Here is a 19,645-nt window from a genome sequence, read left to right on the forward strand (position 1 = left end):
TTTCTTCTTGCCATATTCTACTCATGGCAGTGAATGTCATGTCCCAGGCTAGATGGAGTTACTAGAAACAAATCTTGCTGAAGTTAAGGTCGCAATACTGCTAGGTCTGTGTCAGACACTGAATTCATCACCAGTTGATAGAATGAGGAGGACCTTTCCTTGTGGCCCTAGTCTTCCACAAGCGTTTTAGACATGATTTCTTCAGCCTTCCAATGCAACATAAGTTAACATCTATTAGCAGATATCCAGTTGCAGACATAATTTCAGAGAGACAGACTATAGTTGTTAGGTGTTCACTTGAATTCTGTTAGTGTTTATAATTCTGCATTCCACAATCAAAACTGGGAAACTGTCTTATTAAAAAACAGGAACTTTGTCAGGGGCTGCTTCTGTTATAACACATCAAAAAGTTTGAAATAACAAAAGAATCAGTCTATACATGGAGTGAAGCAGCTTTTTTTAAATATCCATTATGAGTGTATGTTTTAATACTGATAATGTGTGCTAATACAGTGCTAATACTTAATCAACTAGTTTTTCTTCTTCACAGTGTATTTGTTATTTCTATACTGCTTTGAAGTCTAGAAATATGATCATGTTTGGTATGTCTTTTTCCAAAAACTCCTAGACTGTGCAGCATCTAACATAATGTAGTTTCAGGCCTTACATTTGATCATATATAATTTTATAAATACTTTTGGTTTTCATTCTACTTCTGTTGTGTGACCAAAGTGTTGGGCAGCCTGAGATGTGGTATTCCTTTGAATCTCATTTAATTAAATTTTTGGTATATCTTGAGCCTGTAATTCCTTTTCTGTCATCAGCTGTTCCTTTTTTTTTTCTTTTGCCTTCTGTTAATGATTAGCTTAAACTTACAAAGGCACATTTTTGACTTTGAGAAGTTTTAATATCTTTAAAAATTCATATGTTATTTCTAATTATTTTTTTTGTTATGGTTCCTTAAAATAATTTTGATTTCTGGATAAAAATAGTGCATTGTTTTCAGAGAAGCAGACATGGTTCAGTACTACTAACTTATCTTTTTGAATAATAAATAGATTTCAAGTTATCGTTGTCCCCCTGCATAACTTAACTGCATTTGTTTCAAATCAATAATATGCACTTGATACAGTGATAGAAATATGAGTCAATATTTAATAATTATGCAAAAAAAAAATCCCAAGTTTATGCCATACTGTTTCTAGCACTGTTCTTCATCAGTTTCAATTCAGCCTGAGAACTTTTCAGTCAGCTCCAGTTCAGACAGGAGCTTCCTTTCTATTCCAAGCAATATGCTATGTTTCTCTTTCTAGGTAAATGACAGTGGTCATTTGTATTATTCCTCACAGGAAAAAAAAAAAAAATCATTCTATTTTAATGAGCAGTGGGAGTCCTGTACTGGGATACTTATGATATATTTAAATATTTTTTTTAATTACATTTTATTATTGTATTCAATTTTATACTTCAGGGGTGCAATCTAAAAAAAACGTAAAAACGAAATAACTTTTTGTTAAGCTTTTTCTACTATTTGTTGAAAGTGGTGTAGGAAACAGAGATTGTATTTCTAAAGTTTGTTAGATTGATGGGCAAAACTAAGACATTCAAATCTAGGTAATTGAGCTGGGGAAGCCAAGTCCTAATATCTCTAAGCAAATTGTGAAAATATCAGGAGAATGTTAACCCCTGTATATTTCTTCTGAGGTTCATTGGCCTTTCACTTATCTACAAGAGCTATAATTCACACAGCATGAGTTTCCAGTAAGTCAAAGAAAGACCAAGGCACCTTTAAAAATACATAAGCCAGGGGGTTAGTTTAGGAGCTGCCATTTTCAGTCAACAGGAAGTGTTAAGCCCGAGGACTTTAACTTTTTCCATTAGTGCTTTCTGTTTACCAGAAATGTACCTTTATGTGGAAAAAGCCTGCTTCTTCCACAAAGCTGAAGTGACTTAATTGGTTTGTTTCTGTGCATGTGACTGTCCAGCTGAGTTTCTTGTTCCTATTTGAACTTAAGTCAATCGTCCTCACTTCTTGCATCTTTTCCAGATGCATCTTGTCCAGATATTCCCCCCTTTATAGAATCTTAGACAAACCGTGAAAAGTATGGAATTAACTTTAGACATTAGTTACAAGCAGTTAATAATAGCAGAGCAAAAAGTGCCCAACATTTGACTTTTTTTAAAAAAAAAAAGATGAGCATTATGCTATGGTCATTAAATTCTTCCTTATTCTTCCCTAGAACTCTCTGAAACAGGTCATGTGTCTTCTAGGAAATAGCACAACCATTCTGTTAAGCAGTGAAGTGTGAAGAAGGAGCTCCCGTTTAACTGCTTGCCAGTTTTTGAGGTTTACAACCTTTAAATATTCTGGCCTACATCTTACAGTTTTGTTGCAGAATCTGCTGAGCTACTTTTTGGTGATCCTGCTTTCTTTAAGTGGAAGAATATTTTTATTTTTCAGGTTTTCTTCTCCTCCATTCTCTTCATCATTCAGTTTTAATTTTTAGGAATTCTAAATTCTATGGCATTACACAAGTACAGTCAGAACACATTTGAAAGTGGACTGCAATGCTCAAGTATTAATTACACCACTTTTGCTTCATCTTTCTTCTTTTGCTTTATAGGAAGCGGAAAAAAAAGAAAGCTGTTCCAGTCCCTCCAGGTAAGTGAAACAATTGTTTTTTCCTTTAAAATACAAATTACATTTTTATTTATGTTGCTTCTTATTAAGTGGTGTATTCTACATACCAAGTTTTGATTTTTGCTGAAAGCAGAACTTGCAAGTGTGCCTCTATAGAAAACTGTGGTGATAAAAATAGGCTTAAATGGGAAAGGTGATGAAAATTTAAGCTGCGCAATGCTGTATGCGTATTGAAAGTATAGAAGGTGCCCTGTTTGTTTTGATTTGCATTGATTTGTTTGGTTGCATGAGAAAAGTGTCTCTTTGAATTGTGAAGGGCTTAAATCTGGAAAACAAAAATAGCTACTTTTTTTTTTTTTCTCTGAAGAAGCTTATCTATTAAAATTTTTGTTGGAGCCAAGCAAAACACTAAATTCAGTTCTTCAGATAATCATTAAGATAATGTCATTTTCTTTACAGTGGCAAATATATTCAGTCCACTTCACTTTGAAAAAATATGCACCTCAACTAGAACTCTTAAAGTTGGTAAAGACTTTGAAATATTGCTATACCTTGCCCTTTAGTGCTTCAGTTTCCCAATTAAAAAAATGGAGCTTTAAAGTAAAGTCTTGAAAATCTTATACTACCTATAGCAACTACATACTGTGATGGGATCTACAAAAAAGCTTACTAAGAGTTAATAATTCTATATACAGTAAGGGTTTGTATCTTGAAGTAAAAAGGGTCACAATTCCAGGTCAAATGTAAAGAATAAAAGGAAATGTTGAATAGACATGATTGGTCTTGAGGAAAAGCAAACATCCGTAGGAAAAGACATCACTGATACTGTAGCTTAAGCACTTTGTAGCGATTGGACCAGGGGGAGTCTCAGTGCTGATGGACTACTGTAATTCTGATTTGTCTCAGTGGCCTAAACCAGTTTTTGTTGAACTTTAGTTTTTTCAAACCAGAATGCGCAGATGTTTCTTGAGTTGAAGCCACATGTGGGTGGTCAGCCTAGCAGAAAAATTGGGCTTTATATCACATGTAAGCAGCAGTAGATAAATCAGCATACTACAGTAGCTGGCAAACTGTCAGATTTTCCTCTATGAACTGTCCAGCTTAAGGGGAGTGACACACTTGTGAGAATGTGCATCTCACCTTGCTTGATGGCCAATAGAGGAATGCTGACATTAAAAAGCTGATTTGGTAGTCAATTTTGTTTGTTTGTTGGTTTGAGTTTTTTTGCTGTATTTATAGTTGTCTGTGTTTTCTGTGTTGAGATTAGGCTGTTCTGTGCTGTTTGTGTCAACCTTAACGTTACAGGAGGGGAGCCTTGCTGTTGCTGCAGTGCTTAGAATAAGTAATTACAGGGTAAGACTGCATAGCCCACAAGCAGGTTAGTGCATGGAGGTCTTTTGGCATGCAGCATGCCTGGTACAGGTAAAGTGTGTAGAGGCTTTAGCTAGAAGGCTGGTGAATCTTTACTAGGTATGCATGAAGAATGATTCTTTTTTTCAGCAAATTTGGAGGGGGTTTTATAAGGTTTATCAATATGTGTACATTTTAAACAGCTATTTAAATGTTTAATAGAAAAAAAAGAGATGTCAGTTCTGTTTTACATGTTCTGGTATGTAGGGAATTAAGAGAAAACAGAAAAATGTTTAGCAGTAAAGTAAGTCAACAAGACATTGCTAAAGTCAGTGTATTCTTTTACGAATTGTCCACAGGAAGCCCTAAAGTGTGTAGTAATAGTTTCCAGAAAGTGTACCTAAGATGTTCAGTTAAAAATCTTATCAAAATATACAAGTAATTGTTGAAGCTATTTTTGTAGTACATTTATATAAACAGTAGTATGTCATTTCATAGAAAACATCTTTATTTTTCAATAAGCACACTGTCCTAAATGTTGGTTAATTGGCTGCAAATATTACACCATGTTAAATAGACAAAATGTGAAAGTATTCTACTTTTGTGTGAAGTATAGAGCAAACAGCAGAAAAGAGATACTGCTTTCTGATTTAAGTACCAAAGTTGATTATATTGCCGAGATTACTTCATGGTTTTCCCATGTTCAGCACTGATCTGGTTTCTCAATGTGACTCGAGGGTGTCTTTATGCTACTGGAAGGAATTTAAGGTTGGAAGGCTTACAGAAGAAAATTGCAGTTCAGTGGACTGTAGTAAGAATCATTGCACTGAATTGTTTAGTTTATCTGAAGAGATAAATTAAGGCTGGAGTTTCACATTCAGATTGGATTGCTTCAGGAACCATCTTTTTTTCTATGGGACAAGGTGTTTGCTGTTGCCTGGGTAACAGTCCAAGGTGGCTATAATTCATCTCTAGCAATTAGGTTAGCAGTTTACGTACTTTATTTCTCATTTGGTTGGGTGAGCAGCATTTTTGTCAAGATGGCATTTAAGTTGCTATTTTGGTTTTCAGGGGAAGAGTATTTTCCAAATTCTTCTCTTTTTTTAGTGTGATATTCTCTTCTAGAGCAGTCAGTCTCCAATAGCCTATTGAAATCAGAGTGGCAATCATCAACTTACTTTCTGAAAATCTGCCTTCCATGTGTTAGTCTTGTTATTCCTGTCAGGCAACAAAAAGTGCAAAAGACAGGAGGCAAAGGATAGGGTTTGTTTGTCTTTTTCCCTAGCACCAACAGTATTAGTTGTTCGGCTGTAAAGTTAACCACACTAAGTCGTCTAAAACCATGAGAACGTTACTCAGATTTTGCCGAGTTGAAAGGTTGTTCACCTCTGTTTCTGGCTATGGCATCTTTATGGTACACTTCAATTTCAGAGTTAACTTAGGTTGCTCAGAATTTCATCCACTGAAATTTTTATTATCTCCAAGGATGGAGATTCCACAGCCCCACTGGGAAACCTGTTCCAGTGTTCAGCTGCTCTCACTGAGTGATTTTTGTTTTTCTTTTTTCCTCTCCCCTTATACTTGCTGTTAACTTTCTTAGTGTCGCTTGTGAATGTTGCATCTCATCCTTTTGTTGTACACTACCCAGAGTCTGAATCTATCTTCTCTGTAACAATACATTAGGTAGTGTAATACCGTAATTAGATACTTCCTTAGCCTTCCTTTTCCATGCTGAACAAACTTTGCTTCCTGGTATCCCTCTTCTGTATAATAGCCATGCCTCCTATTTTGGTGGGGTCCCTGCTGGTTTCTCTTCAGTTTGTCATCTGTCTTGAGGGGCTCAAATCTGGACAAACACTCCAGCTGTAGTCTCATGAGTGCCAGATAAAGAAGAATAATCACTTCCCTTCATCTGGTTGCTATGCTCTTGCTAATTCAGCCCAGTAGGCTGTTAGGTTTCAGTGCTGCAAGTGACATGATGCTAAGTCGTGTTCAGTTTGTCCACAAGGAGTTGCAGGTTCTGCCCCAAAGCTTCTTGACAGCCAGCTGGCCTTCAGCCTGCACTGTTGCATGGAGTTATTTCATTCTAGGTGCAGGCTTTGCATTTGTCTCTGTAATAGGTAAATAAAATCTTTACCAATTTGGCTATATTAATGAATGTGAGCTCTTTTTTTCCCATGCTGTCAGATCTGCTTTCTTGTTACATTTATGATGTCCAAGGTCTTGCTGGAATGCACACGTGTTCTTTCTCTTTTAATGCAAAAATTTCAGTGCTTCAGGGTACTTTTTGTTTCCCTCAGATGTTAGCTAGAATCCTTTTACAAGGCATTACCTCACAAAATTCCTTGTGGCCTGCAGTCAAACAATATTACAAAGATCAGGAAATGAATTTATCTCCCAACTTTTTTCCAGTACATTTGCCAGGAGGACAGCATTGTTTTTCTTTTTCACAAGAATTGATTTTTAGTTTGTATCAGACATTGAACATTCACAGGCTTTGCAAACCAAGACGTGAAATCAGGTAACAACTTCATATGCATATGCAAATGTTTTGGTAATATTCCTTTAACATAAGCAGACTTGAAATAAGTACATAAGCAGACTTGAAAAAAATTATCTTGACAGCTTATGATCGAAGAAAAATACTAAAAGATGACAATAAGCTATGGTAATAGAGTGGGGGGAAAATGCCCTATATGCGCATCAAAATCTTCCCTCTTCAGATTAACAAAAAGCCCAAATAAACGAAAAAACCCACAACAAACAAACAAAAAATGAACAAGGAAACAAAAAAACCCAGGGAGAGTTGTTTCTTAAACCTTCAGGCATTTCTGATACAGATGTAATTCTTCTGCTCCTATTATGTATCCATGTGTGCATATTGTACCTATATGTAACCACATGGTATCCCAAGATCAAGACCTAACAAAGCAAATTGAGTTCTAAAGGGCACTGACTCTGTTAGTGACTGTTGCATAGCTGAACAAGGATAATAAGCTCATGGGATAGTTTTTAAGTATCTGTTGAATTTCCAGATAACATAAGGATGTAATCCTAAAGCTTCATTGATAAGAGCCTTATTTCTCAGACTAAGGCCTGAAGCCTTAGTGATGAGAATTTAGACTTGCCCATTACCTTGTTAATACTGTATTGGTGACAGTACCAAGTTCATAATTTGAACAGTTCAAGAAATATTTAATCCCTTCAGAAACTTGAGGCAGGTTATGAACTCTTTGCAAAGAACAGCAGAACAGTCTCCATTCCGGATTTGCTTTGGCATCCTTTCCTTGGGAATGTAAATTTTTCTGAGTTGTCAGTGCCAAAGACTCTAAAATTTATGGCAGCCATTCATCTCTTCTTGGCTTGTGATCTCAGTTCAGTATCCTCATTCTGTTGAAGGTATAATTTTAGCAGTGACACTTAGGAATCTCCTCCACACCATGTTTTGCTGCTTTGCTATTCAGTGCCCATGACCAAGGACACTGGGCTACCCTTCTCCTTGAAGTAATATCCAGAAAGTATGCAATAGTTTTTTACTGTACAGGAGCAGGCAGAAGGATCAGATAACATGTTCCCTACAGATCTGTTATTTGCTTATGCTTACTTGATTTGTCTTGTGTCTAGTGCTGAATGGTGTACCAGAAGAATATATTCTTAGGGTGGTTAGGCAGTTTCCAGAAGTCTTGCAACTTTTCATGACCAGCCTGCGGGGGGAGAGATAGATTTATCCTGCTTATGATCTTTAATCATAAAGACGTCTTTATTCATCTTTATTTGCTTCATCAAGCTAAGCAGTGTTTAGAACTAACATTGTTAGACCTCCGTACAAATATTTATATTTAAAGATGAATGTATTTCCTCCAGGGTGAAACCACAGATGCCATAACTAATTAGAGGATGTATTGGAGTAAACCATTTCTTTGAAAAACTGTTGTGTTTTATAGGTGAATAGTGGGCACTATATCATTTATCTTTACAAAATCGTGTATTATTATGTGTTTTACTCGGACAGTAATAAGTATCTTCTTTCAATTACAGTTCATTGCCATGAAAAGGAGGATATGATAGTTTGCCGTATGAAACAGTTTTCTATGTGAAATCTGGCAGGTATGTGTATTAATATTTGGGGTGAGTATGCAAAACAGTACAAAATGTTATTCATGTTTCTTCTTTCTTAAACAATTTCTAGCCTGTTGGTAATCCAGTTGTATAAATGCAACATTACCAGGATACATGAGGGGTTTAGTTAAATTTGTAACAGTTTACATAAAGGACTACCTGCTGACCTACCTTTAAATGTGAGCTTTAAAGATCATGAGAAGACTAAGGAATCGACCACTTGGTATTGTCTACTTCTTTGTTCTTTTTTTTTAATTGTGGTAATTGGATCATTATCATAATGTATTTTAATTTCAGTAACAAATTAGCTTACTCTGTTTTCAGTCATGTTATGTACAGATACTTGCCTTTCCTTTTGAGGTGTTTGTTCAAAACCTGCCACGTGTCTATTGGATTTTGTGTACTTTCCTGACAGAGTCTGGAATCCAGACTATACTTAAATCATCAGTATTTGATTCTTAGCTTAGCCGGAAGGCAGGGATTCTTACCCATGGAATATTAAAGTTTCCTCTAGATGTTGATGCATTGATAATTCGTTGCAATATTTGTAAAATGTATTCTCATTTCAATAAAGGTAGCACAACGACCTGTGGAATATGAGTGATGACAAACCCTTTTTATGCACTGCCCCTGGATGTGGCCAGGTAATGGTCTGACTTGAAGTTATTAACATTGATAAAATAAAGGTGAAATAATGAAACATTGATAGGGATCTGTCATGGTTTAAACTGCCTTAACACTTAGATTTAGTAACCTGAAAATAGATAAATTTGCATTATCTGCTGCATGAAATGGACATCCCTGCATCCTTTATATAGAATTAATTTCTTAAGCTGATTTTCTTCATTATATTATGTCTACCCACCATTATATAGAATTGATTTCTTGAGCAGGCTATATTTTTTCATTACATTAGTACACTTGGAATTATTTGGATTTTGAGTTCAAAATATTTTCAATTTTATTCTTATAACTTAGTTTTTAGGATTAATGACTGCATTAATTTTATATTAATGGAGCCTTCTGTATTTAATGCTGGAGAGGACTAAGATTTCTTATTATGTCTAATATGTTCAAAGACATCAAAAGTAACAGAAGAGAACTGCCTTCTCCTAATCAACGTGTTTGTCCTCATCCTATTTGAATCTAGTTTCCATGTAAGCTTTGTCAGGAGTGTTTTGGCAACTAAATATCATAGAAGATCCATCATGGGGCTACAGCAATCCTTCATTCCAGTGAAGAAGAAAAAAAAATAGTGTCTGTGAAAAACGGGCAAGGTTTCTCCAGATGCAACCTCATACTACAGCGCAGAGAGAGGGAGTCAGGATCTGGAGGTCCCATTCCCTCTGAGGGAATCTGTCAATCACGTAGTGGGACAGAAAGATGTACTTGAATCTTTCAGTGTGGTAGAACACCAAAGTTTCTGGTTTATGCTCTCTGTAAAGATAAGGCACAAGAGCTATGGAGAGCTGGGCATTTGGAGCCCTTGACAAAAGAGTTTTAACAAAAAAAGTGCCTGGCCTGTATCACCCTGTCTTTCAGTGATCCTGCATTTTGAATTTTCTTCTCAGCTCCACATACACATGTCCTTTCTCACAGAAATATTCTGGGCGAGTGCACTCAGAGGTTACCTAAGCTTTTTGTGTTGTTTTCTGAGAGATGACCGTTGGTGTGTATCTGTTACAAGATGTGTGTGGAGTGACTTAAATTACTGAGAAATAATCAAAAACAGTCTCAGAATCGACTGTTCACAAAGAAAAGTAAGAACTTAAGTATTCTATAAAATGCATTCTCTTTAGGAAGCCTGCATCTTGGGAAATGTTTTCTTGGATTATCTCAGGTGAAACACTGTCTTTACTCACAATTACAGAGCCATAGCAAATTGCAAGTTGGTAAAAGTGAGAATATCTATTTTACAGCACCTAGTTTGTTTGCTTGCTCCCTTTATTATTTTTTTTTATAGAGTGTACTCCAAATTCTAGCGCACATCTGCAGAAAACTGCATACTGCCGAAAACCTAAGGGATTTTAAAAATTCTGATAAGTTTATTTCATGAACAGCTTTTCAGTTGACTGACATTGTTCCAGTGTTTCCCATTCGGTTTGCCTCTTTTTTGATATAGTAAATGGTCAGGGGCAGGAGCTAAACTTTATGCTGTTAAATACAGTGAAGTCTGTGATTACAGATCAGTTCTCACTATTGTGACAGTTTGCACATTACAGAAATCAAATAGTGGTAATCAATTGCCAAACGTTATCATGATCCATTAGTATAACAAATATCTGTTTGCGAACAGTTGATGAAGTCTGCAGCACTTTGAAATTTATCTTGGGCTTTTGATGAATGCAGGTGCTTGCATTACCATTGCCCATATACCATTACTATTTAGTTACTTTGAGCATCATTAGAGTTTTGTAATATTTCTGCTTGGTACTGTTGACCAAGGTACAACGTGTATCTGCCTAAGAGGGTTGTCTGTTAACATGTTGAAAATTTACTTTCTGTAGAATTGTATTGACTTTGTTCACACAATTACAACTATTTCTTAAAACTTTCTGCTGCAGCGTTTTACCAATGAGGATCATTTGGCTGTCCATAAACATAAACATGAGATGACACTGAAATTTGGTCCGGCTCGTAATGATAGTGTCATTGTGGCTGGTTAGTATATACTTTTATAACTAGTTTATTCACTTTTCTGCTGGAATGGGCATATGTTTTATGTATTTTCTTTACATAATGCATAGATTTCTGTTAAGAGATTATGAAACATTTTCTTCACTATGGTTGTCTGCAGTGTGTGCTTAGGCAATGTTTTCTGACATAATTAGCTTTTGTCAGAATCTGAAGCCAGTACTATTTTCCAAAAATAACTTTTGGTTAGATCTGTTGTATGAGCTAGATATTTTTCAATTATCAATACTTGAATAGTTGATTAACTTATGTAAGAAGCATTCAGAAAGACTACACTAATAATGGTTATGCCTAACAGGATCTGTGACTAGATTAAATTGTATTTAAGTTTTAAATATTCATTGGTATTACTTGGCTCTTAAATTACAAAATACATACTGGTTTTTACATACTGCGGTGACTTAGAAGAATGAATTGATAATTATTATTCTTTAAATGGCATAGTAGAAGAAAGAAAATCATTTTTGTTTTAATTTTAGTGTAAAATTAAAATACTTTTACTGTATTTCTGCCTCTGATTCACGGTATACCCTTGGTCAGTTGTAACTATTTCTCTTTGTCCAGGATCAAGAGTAATCACCAATAGATGACTGTATTGTAAATTTTAAAGTTCCTGAATGAAGACAGCATATGCTAATTATTCTGATGTTATAGACAGACTGTGGTTTTTTTCATTGGTGGACAAAGGTTTTCAGACACTTTGATTATTTTATTTTTTTTTCACTTGTAAGAGGCTAATTTGTAGGGCCAAGCAGAAAAAACTCTCTTGTTACTCTTAAACCAGCAGTTACACATGTTAATGTGATCTATGTGATCCCTGGCAATGATACCAAAAGAAAGAGGACCTAAGAAATAATCAGGTGTTTGAGAATGAAACCATGGCAGCGCCTGTCTCTGCAGCCAGTTGTTAGTTGTAAATGCCAGCTTACATTAGTAAAATACACATAATACTGCTTTACAGTATTTTAAATGCAGGTAACTTTGTGGCAAATGTGGTTAATTTTGACATGGTAATAATAGTGAAATAAGCGGAATTTATATAGTACTAAAAAATTCCTTATAAAGACTTATTTTAAACTACTTCATGCTGTAGTCTTGCAGAAGTCTTACGATTCCAGCTTGACTACACAGGCATCATACGAGTCAATACAAAATTGTGTATAATATCACACTTCCTTTCAGAACTTCCACATGCTTGAAAGTAATCACTACTTTCTTCACGAGATGAAAGAAGCAAACTGTCTGTGAGCTGGGCACTTTTATTTTTAGAATTAAGGCCTGGGTGTATGCTTTACCTTTATTTAAAAACAGAGCCTGTTTGCTCACTGAGGTGATCTGCTATGTTAGACCAACACTTGAGAATAGCTCCCTCTGGTTTCTGGACACAGCCACAAGACATGCTTTGATACCCTTCCGAAACTGCGAGGGGCTTACTGCTTTGCAAACTTCAGTTGTTTGTCTCCAGCAGGTGGAGTCTGTCTTCTGGTTGGCCTTCCTGCAAGGCTGAAAGGGGCCTGCTTGTGAGGCATGGGAGAGTTCTTAACCATGTCATCTCTTTATGTTTGTTTTTATTCTGACAAATATTTACGATAAGTAGGTTTATAAATAGTATTTTCAAAATAAAATTGTGGATTGTTTATACACTTCATTTCAGATCAGACACCAACACCAACTCGATTCTTGAAGAACTGTGAAGAAGTGGGCTTATTCAATGAACTAGCAAGTCCATTTGAAAATGAGTTTAAAAAGGCTTCTGAAGATGACATTAAGAAAGTATGTTCAAAACCTTTTTCTTCTTGGAGCTTCTACTTCTTTTCATATCAGAATTTCCATTAAAAAAACTCCGAACTTTGGATTTATATATTGCCTTCTAAACTATACCAGTAACACCCAGTGTTCAGTTTGGGGGTTGGAACTAAATGATCTTAAGGTTCTTTCAAACCCTAACTATTCTATGATTCTATTCTAATCATTTACCAGCTGCTTAGATATGTTGTATGGAGAGAATACAAATGTAAGATTACTCTTCTGGTTAGTTTACCTGATTAATCTTGCATAGTTAGCAGGGACAGGGGGGCACATTGACTTTGTCTTAATTCTTTAATCATTAGCTTTGATTTAAATTTTGTTAGGCTCTGAGTAAGCAAAAACTAAGTCTGAAAAGTAGAGTTTTTGTAGAAAGAAAAACATTTGCAAGAAACCAACATCAAAAGGATAATATGTGAACACTAATAATTTTGATTAGTTTTAAAATACCCATGTTTTTCTAAGAATCAGTAGTCATCATAATGAGAGTTAAATACTGACTAAATTTAAGGAAGCATCAGTAATTATATCATTATATTCACTTTGTGTTGAAGTAACTTTTACCTAGAAATTATTGATCACACCCTAAACATCTACCTTTTTTTTTAATGTACAGATTGAAATATAAGAAAGATTTGGACTGTATTTGTTCAGCAACTTCATGTTTTTTATGAGGAACTTCCCATACATTTAAATGTGGTTTCTTCTGTTTATTTTAGTACTTCCCATTCATAACTGATAATGGGGCCCAAACATTTAAACACTTCCGTAAATGGAAAATCAGTGTCCCCTTTGAATACTTTTGCCTGTGGTTGATTACCTGGCTGACTTCCATAGGCAATGATAAAAACTGTATTTTTATATTCATATATACTAATTTTGCAGAATCAGTATCTGCATTTTCTTTGTTTTAATAAAGATGTTAATAGGTACGTGTGAATAGGATCGATTATTATACATCCCTCACAAAGCCTCACCCTCGTTTTGTTACTGCAACTATACCAAATAATGATTTTTTTTTTTTTTTTTTTAAAGTTGGTGTATGCTAACTGTTCTTAAAACACTGCATATGGCAATACTAATTCTGGATTTACTAATACTGTGTTTTCCGTGTAATTCACCATTGCCTTGGAGGAGGTTATAGGAATTGCAAAATATTTTCAATATTTTAACAATTTCTTTAATTGATACTTATTTTCCAAACTTTCCTGTTTATTATGAGTAATAAACTCCTACCATATCTCTGGTTGTTTATTATACCAAAGCAATCATGGCAAAGGGTGGAACAATTTACCATAATAGCATACTTTCTAGGGGTTGATCATTTAGTTTTTTCCTGTAGCATATCATATTCAGCTGTGATATGAAAAGAGATCCCACTTGTAGTATTTGTAACATTGCCCATTAGTAGGGGGGCAGTAGTAGGAAAACTAGGAATTGAATAAAAAAAAAAACAAACATTTGGAAGAACATAAGTAGAAGATGAGCTTTTGGGGAAGTTTTGTCCTTAAGTATCTGTGTAGCAGACTGGACAGGAATACAGGCTTCCAAATCTATAGTATTGCTTTAAGAATTTTTGTAACTTAATTTTTTTGTGCATTTCAGATATCCTGGTGGATTTTATCTAAGTAGTAATATAAACTTGCATTTCCAATAACCATTTGCTGCAATAAGTCTGAAATAATTGTCCAGAGTAGCTTTCTTAATTTGGAAATATAGTTAGGATTTTACCCTTTGTGATATATAATAATTTGTAGAAGGACAATACCTTCTTATAACTGTATTTTTTGTGTGTAGCATAGTCCTTCTTGAACTGTATTTTTCCTGAGACTCTTGGAAAAGGAAAACTTTAGAAGTGGTTTTAATTATCAAGAAGAAAATACTTAGTCTGACATTTCTGTTGAAAGACAAAGGTTTACTGATGGTTAGTGTTCATGCAGATGCTGGAAAAATAGCCTCGACTGGTAATGTGTCTGCATTAAGATCTTCCAAACACTGGCACCTCTCTGTTTTTATAAGGCTGATATTTCTCTTTAGTTGTTTACATCTTCTTCCACATTTTAATTTTTTAGAGATTGAGTAATTTTGTTTTGGACTGTTACTCTTAGATGCCTCTAGATCTGTCACCTCTTGCCACGCCAATTATAAGAAATAAAATTGAAGAACCTTCCGTTGTAGAGACAACTCATCAAGATAGTCCTTTACCTCATCCAGAGTCTACTACCAATGATGAAAAGGTCAGGCCTTTTTTTTTTCCTTTTGGAATTTATTTTTCAAATTTTCTCATAATCTGTAAGTTTATTTTACATGCTGATAGCCACACAACTTAGCTGGTTGAAATGAGAAGAATTTTCATGTGCTGTGTTCCTGTGAATATATGCTTCATTTAATTCTTTAGTTAGCTCTGCTTGCTGCAGTTGTTTCTTTGCCTCACACTGGCCATCCAGCAAAGCTAGAAAGGAAATAAAATTTAATATTCAGTATTGTGTGCAGTTCTGGTGTCCTCAACATGAAAAGGACATGGAACTGTTGGAACAAGTGCAAAGGAGGGCCACGAGGATGATCAGGGGACTGGAGCACCTCCTGTATGAAGATGGGCTGGGAAAGTTGGGGCTGTTCAGCCTGGAGAGGAGAAGGCTGTGTGGAGACTTCATAGCAGCCTTCCATTATCTGAAGAGGGGCTATAGGGATGCTGGGGATGGACTATTCATTAGGGACTGTGGTGATAGGACAAGGGGTAGTGGGTTAAAACTTAAACAGGGGAAGTTTAGATTGGATATAAGGAAGAAATTCTTTACTGTGAGGGTGTTGAGGCACTGGAATGGGTTGCCCAGGGAAGTTGTGAATGCTCCATCCCTGGCGGTGTTTAAGGCCAGGTTGGACAGAGCTTTAGGTGGCATGGTTTAGTGTGAGGTGTTCCTGCCATGGCAGGGGGATAGGAACTAGATGATCTTAAGGTCCTTTCCAACCCTAACTATTCTATGATTCTATGTTAGAAAAAGCTGAAGGGGCTCTTTAAACTGTTTTATGCATCATCGTTCATAAACAAGAAAAGAAAATTCAGTTCCTTTGCTTTGTTTTTAATAATGTCAACAGTTTGTGGCTCTTCATGTGTACAATTTTATGTTTACCCTATGTTTTACCATAAATAGGTTTGTAGAACAGTAGGGGATGTTCTGCAGAAATGTGCAAGGATGAATGCCTTTCAAAGCTAAGGACCAGATAATTTTGTTTCAAATGTTACACTCTTTCAGCTATAGCAGTGTTGTTTAAAAGTGGTAATCCTGGGCATCTGCTTGTTTAGTGTTTACTTGAATACTTACAGAAGACTGAGGTATTATCCCTCACTACAGGATGTTGCAGTCAAATCAGTTTTAGAACTATTGCTCTAAGAAATAAGTGGTCAAATAGTAACGGTAACTTTGATATGTGACTTGCAGAGTTTTCATCATATCAAGTTCTCTTGAAGAACACAAAATGAAGTCAGTGGAATTCATTATTTCTCTTCCTACTTCAATAGATAAAAATATGAGGAGCAAAACATAATAAAGCAATATGGTTGTTCTAGTCAGTCTTTTCTCTATGTGCATCTTCAGTGGGCAGCTTGTGTTTGAGGGACTTGGCTACCTTATTCCTGAAAAACAGCAGGGTACAGAGGTGATTTACACTGGAAGGAACTGCAGGATTTCCTGGTCCAACTTCTTCCTCAAAGCAGGGGCTAGCTCTGACATAAGACAGAGTTACTCTTGGATTTATGCAGTCTAGTCTTGAAACTTCTGAGAACAGAAGTGGCACAACCTCTCAGTGCTTCCAGTGCTAGGCTGACCTTGTGAAAGTGTTTTTCTACGGATCTAGTCTGAACATCTCTGGTTTCAGCTTGCACCCCTTCTCTTATCCTGCCAAGAGCCACGAGTGTGAGAAGAGCCTTAAGTGTGTGACAGAAATTTAAGAGAGTGTCAGTTCAGATTTGGCTTTACAAAGCTCTGTTGAGTTTTATTAGTTAGCAAGGATGGGTAATCATAGGTAATCAAGGCAATCATATAGTCTCAAAAATAATAAAAGTAGTTTAAAGGAATACATGTGAAGAGCTGCTTAGATTAAGCAAATCATAGTCCAAGTCTTAAGCTGTTTTTATTTCATCTTTATTTCAGAGGTTAGTTTGGTTTTTTTTGCTGCCAATACTTATTCTAAGCACTCTAATTTCGGCAGGAGATAATATCTGTATACAGTAATGGTTCAGTGTCTCATTAGCAGCATTACAAGTGAAAATTATATCTCAATGCTTGGCAGTACTTATAAACTTCTTTCATTTGTGATGTAATTTCAGTGTTGTAACAGTGCTGAAGTGAAAAGCTGCTGCTGCTCAATGCTGTTCTGATGTCTGATTGTAGAGGCAGGCTGAGCATGGATGAGGGTGTTGCTTGGGAGTATGCTGCTGCTGAATGTGGCCTGCAGAAGTTGAGAAACATGAGTGGAGTGCTGCTGTTTTCTCAGTTAGATTTTTATATTCTTCTGTAGACGTATTGAAGGAGGGAATTTGTTTCTTTTTCAGGGCATAGCTGTTTTTAGTGTGTATACCTATGCACTGTAACCACTTTGTTGCCTGAATATATTTTAGTATCTTTAAATGATTACAATTCGTTACTGTATGTGCAAGACAGTCGTAAGTTTCCTTGTAGCTGTCCAAGGAATTTCTTAGAGACTTGTAAAAAATCATACTTAATTACTTTCCTAGTTTTCTGAGAGTTCTGGGAGTTCTATTAGGCTTCAGTAAGAGTTGATATTCTGCTTTCAATAGACCAAGATATTATTAGAAATATTTTAAGCCTTTTAGCCTTAAAATAATAAGCAAATGAAACCTAAGTTATTCTTTGAGAGCTTTCATGCTCATTATAGTTTCTGAGTAACAATACTTCAAAGGGTGACCCTCAACAGTTTCCCAGGTTGCTTAGTCCTTGTCAGATAGCTAATTGCCTAACTTAAGGTTTTAAATCCAATTGTTTTCTTACAGTAGTCATCAGTTATGCTATTAGTTCTGGTCATCTACATTACTGTGTAAAGAATTCTGTGTATTCATTAGTAGCATTAGGAAGTTACTGCATGATATTTACTCTTTGATATGAAATACTTGTGGTATGATTCGCACTGTTGCTTTGGATGTTGTATGAATTGTATAGCCTGTTTATGCTAGCATACAGATTCAGCTGATGTTCTAAGTTCATGATTCATTGCAAATCAACAGAGATGGTTTTCTCTGGAATTTATCCTTTTTTGGGAGACTTGCACACACTGCCTCTCAGCGCTTCTTGGCCTTCTGTATTTTGGTAGCTGTTTCCCCATCCACACAGACAGGTATTTACAGAAGCCACTGGCACAAACCCATACAGAAGAGGCTGGTATGGGATTCCTGTTGCTGAGAATGTGTGAATATCTGTTTAGTTTACATTTTTTGTTAAAGCTATATATGCATGGCTTCATGGCTGCTCTAAGCTGACAGTCTTCATCCCTTTTTCATGGAAATAAGAATTACTTTGCCATAGCTATTTATTCTGTGGTGTTAATGTATCTAAATTTACATTTATACATATACTTTTATAGACATGTGGTTGCCATGTGTAAGACTGTTACAGGTGAAAGGAATAACAGGGGAAAAAAAAAGCTCTTAGACCTCTGTTGGCAGCAGCCATGATGTTCCTGTGTTGGATCCCTACAGTGGGAATGGACTTTGTTGCTCCTTGCTCACAGTAATAAGACAGGTAATAGTGGCAAACAACAAGCATGAAAGGGTGAAGCTGAAACCAGTGAAGAATGGCACAATATTAATTTCTGAATTGACCATTGCCAAAAGATTATCAGGGCAAGTATTCTCCCCTTATACCTTCCTCTAATTTCCCACGATCAAGCAGTTCAGTCTCCTTTGTGTTTTTCTATGGCTCTTCTCACTGAATAAAATCTGTATAGCTTTATATCAAATTCCTTATTTGCAAAGCAGTGTTTAATCCTGTCTTAAGAGTATGCATTAATCAACTCTTAATTTTTTTTTTGTTTCCATAATTCTATGCTGAATGTTATCTTCTTGTGACTGAATGCTCATCTATAATTCTAGCTATTGTGTTCATATATAACATTTATAAATACACCAGATTGTACTAAAGAAAAAAATTCTTGCTTTCCTCAATACAGCTCATTTTTACACTCCAAAACATCTTGTTTGCTGTAACTATTCTTCTAGGTCCCTTGGGGAAAAGCCTGAACAAACTAATGAACCCTGATGGCAAATCTAGCCTCTGAGCTTCTGAAGGGAGAAAACTTAATCACCTAATGTCCGTCCTTTCTTAAAGCCCAGTTTGCCAGACCACTTACAGTTCTATAAAGTGCTCAGAGGAGCACACATATTTTGCAATGGATGTTTAAATGAAAACAATCTGTAAGACAGCTAAGACCTTACTACTTAAAGCTTTGTGGATGTATTTTAAAAACTTAAGCTTAATTCACAGTAAATGGTAATCAATGTAGCCTATAGGACACAGGTCTGAGACGTTTGTTTGAATTATGGTTTAACAGTGGAGCCACTAAATGCTGCTGGTCTTACGAGTTTAGTTTTATGTGCCATTGATTGCAGTAGTCAAAAGAAGAAATAACTGGGAAAAATCCTGTCTGAAGGTAAATCTGAAGTCTTGACAGTATCAAGGGTTTCCTGAGGGGGAAGGCATTGGTTACAATAAGATACATCTAGGTTTTCAGAAACAGCAAATGCAGGTTCTGCATTCTAATTGATAAGGTACTTTACTTGATTGCTAAGCTACGAACTATAGTCAGTTCTGTCCACTACTTACATGCAACTGACGAATTTTAATTTCGGTACTCAAATAATTTCTTCTGCATCAGGATATGCCTATATTTTGCCATGCTATGAATGTAACCCGTCAAGTATTTCTAGCTTAGTAGCACTCTAGTTAATAGAAGTACATGGAAAATGATAAAGGTTTATTAAAAAAGACAAATTTTGGTTTGGTTTAATTTTTTTCCTTTTTA

General features: G+C 35.7%; 1 protein-coding gene across 6 annotated transcripts in view; it reads left to right on the forward strand.

Annotated features, from left to right (window-relative positions):
* ATF2 (activating transcription factor 2) overlaps positions 1-19,645 on the forward strand; it is a 44,927-nt gene that overhangs the window by 1,284 nt on the left and 23,998 nt on the right. For 5 of the 6 annotated variants that reach the window (XR_009964265.1, XM_062615850.1, XM_062615853.1 and 2 more), the window contains exons 2-7: positions 2,625-2,662; positions 8,030-8,098; positions 8,685-8,754; positions 10,675-10,771; positions 12,459-12,577; positions 14,719-14,847. Coding sequence is in view for 5 of the 6 variants with exons in the window: in XM_062615850.1 (XP_062471834.1) it covers positions 8,707-8,754; positions 10,675-10,771; positions 12,459-12,577; positions 14,719-14,847 (393 nt within the window). In the remaining variant the exon portion in view is untranslated. The remainder of the gene's footprint in view (positions 1-2,624; positions 2,663-8,029; positions 8,099-8,684; positions 8,755-10,674; positions 10,772-12,458; positions 12,578-14,718; positions 14,848-19,645) is intronic. The other variant, XM_062615854.1, reaches the window with a different exon arrangement.

Source organism: Pezoporus occidentalis, unplaced genomic scaffold (genome assembly GCF_034315485.1).
Source record: "Pezoporus occidentalis ecotype Australia unplaced genomic scaffold, CSIRO_AGI_Poc_V1 ctg184, whole genome shotgun sequence".
Lineage (NCBI taxonomy): Eukaryota > Metazoa > Chordata > Aves > Psittaciformes > Psittacidae > Pezoporus > Pezoporus occidentalis.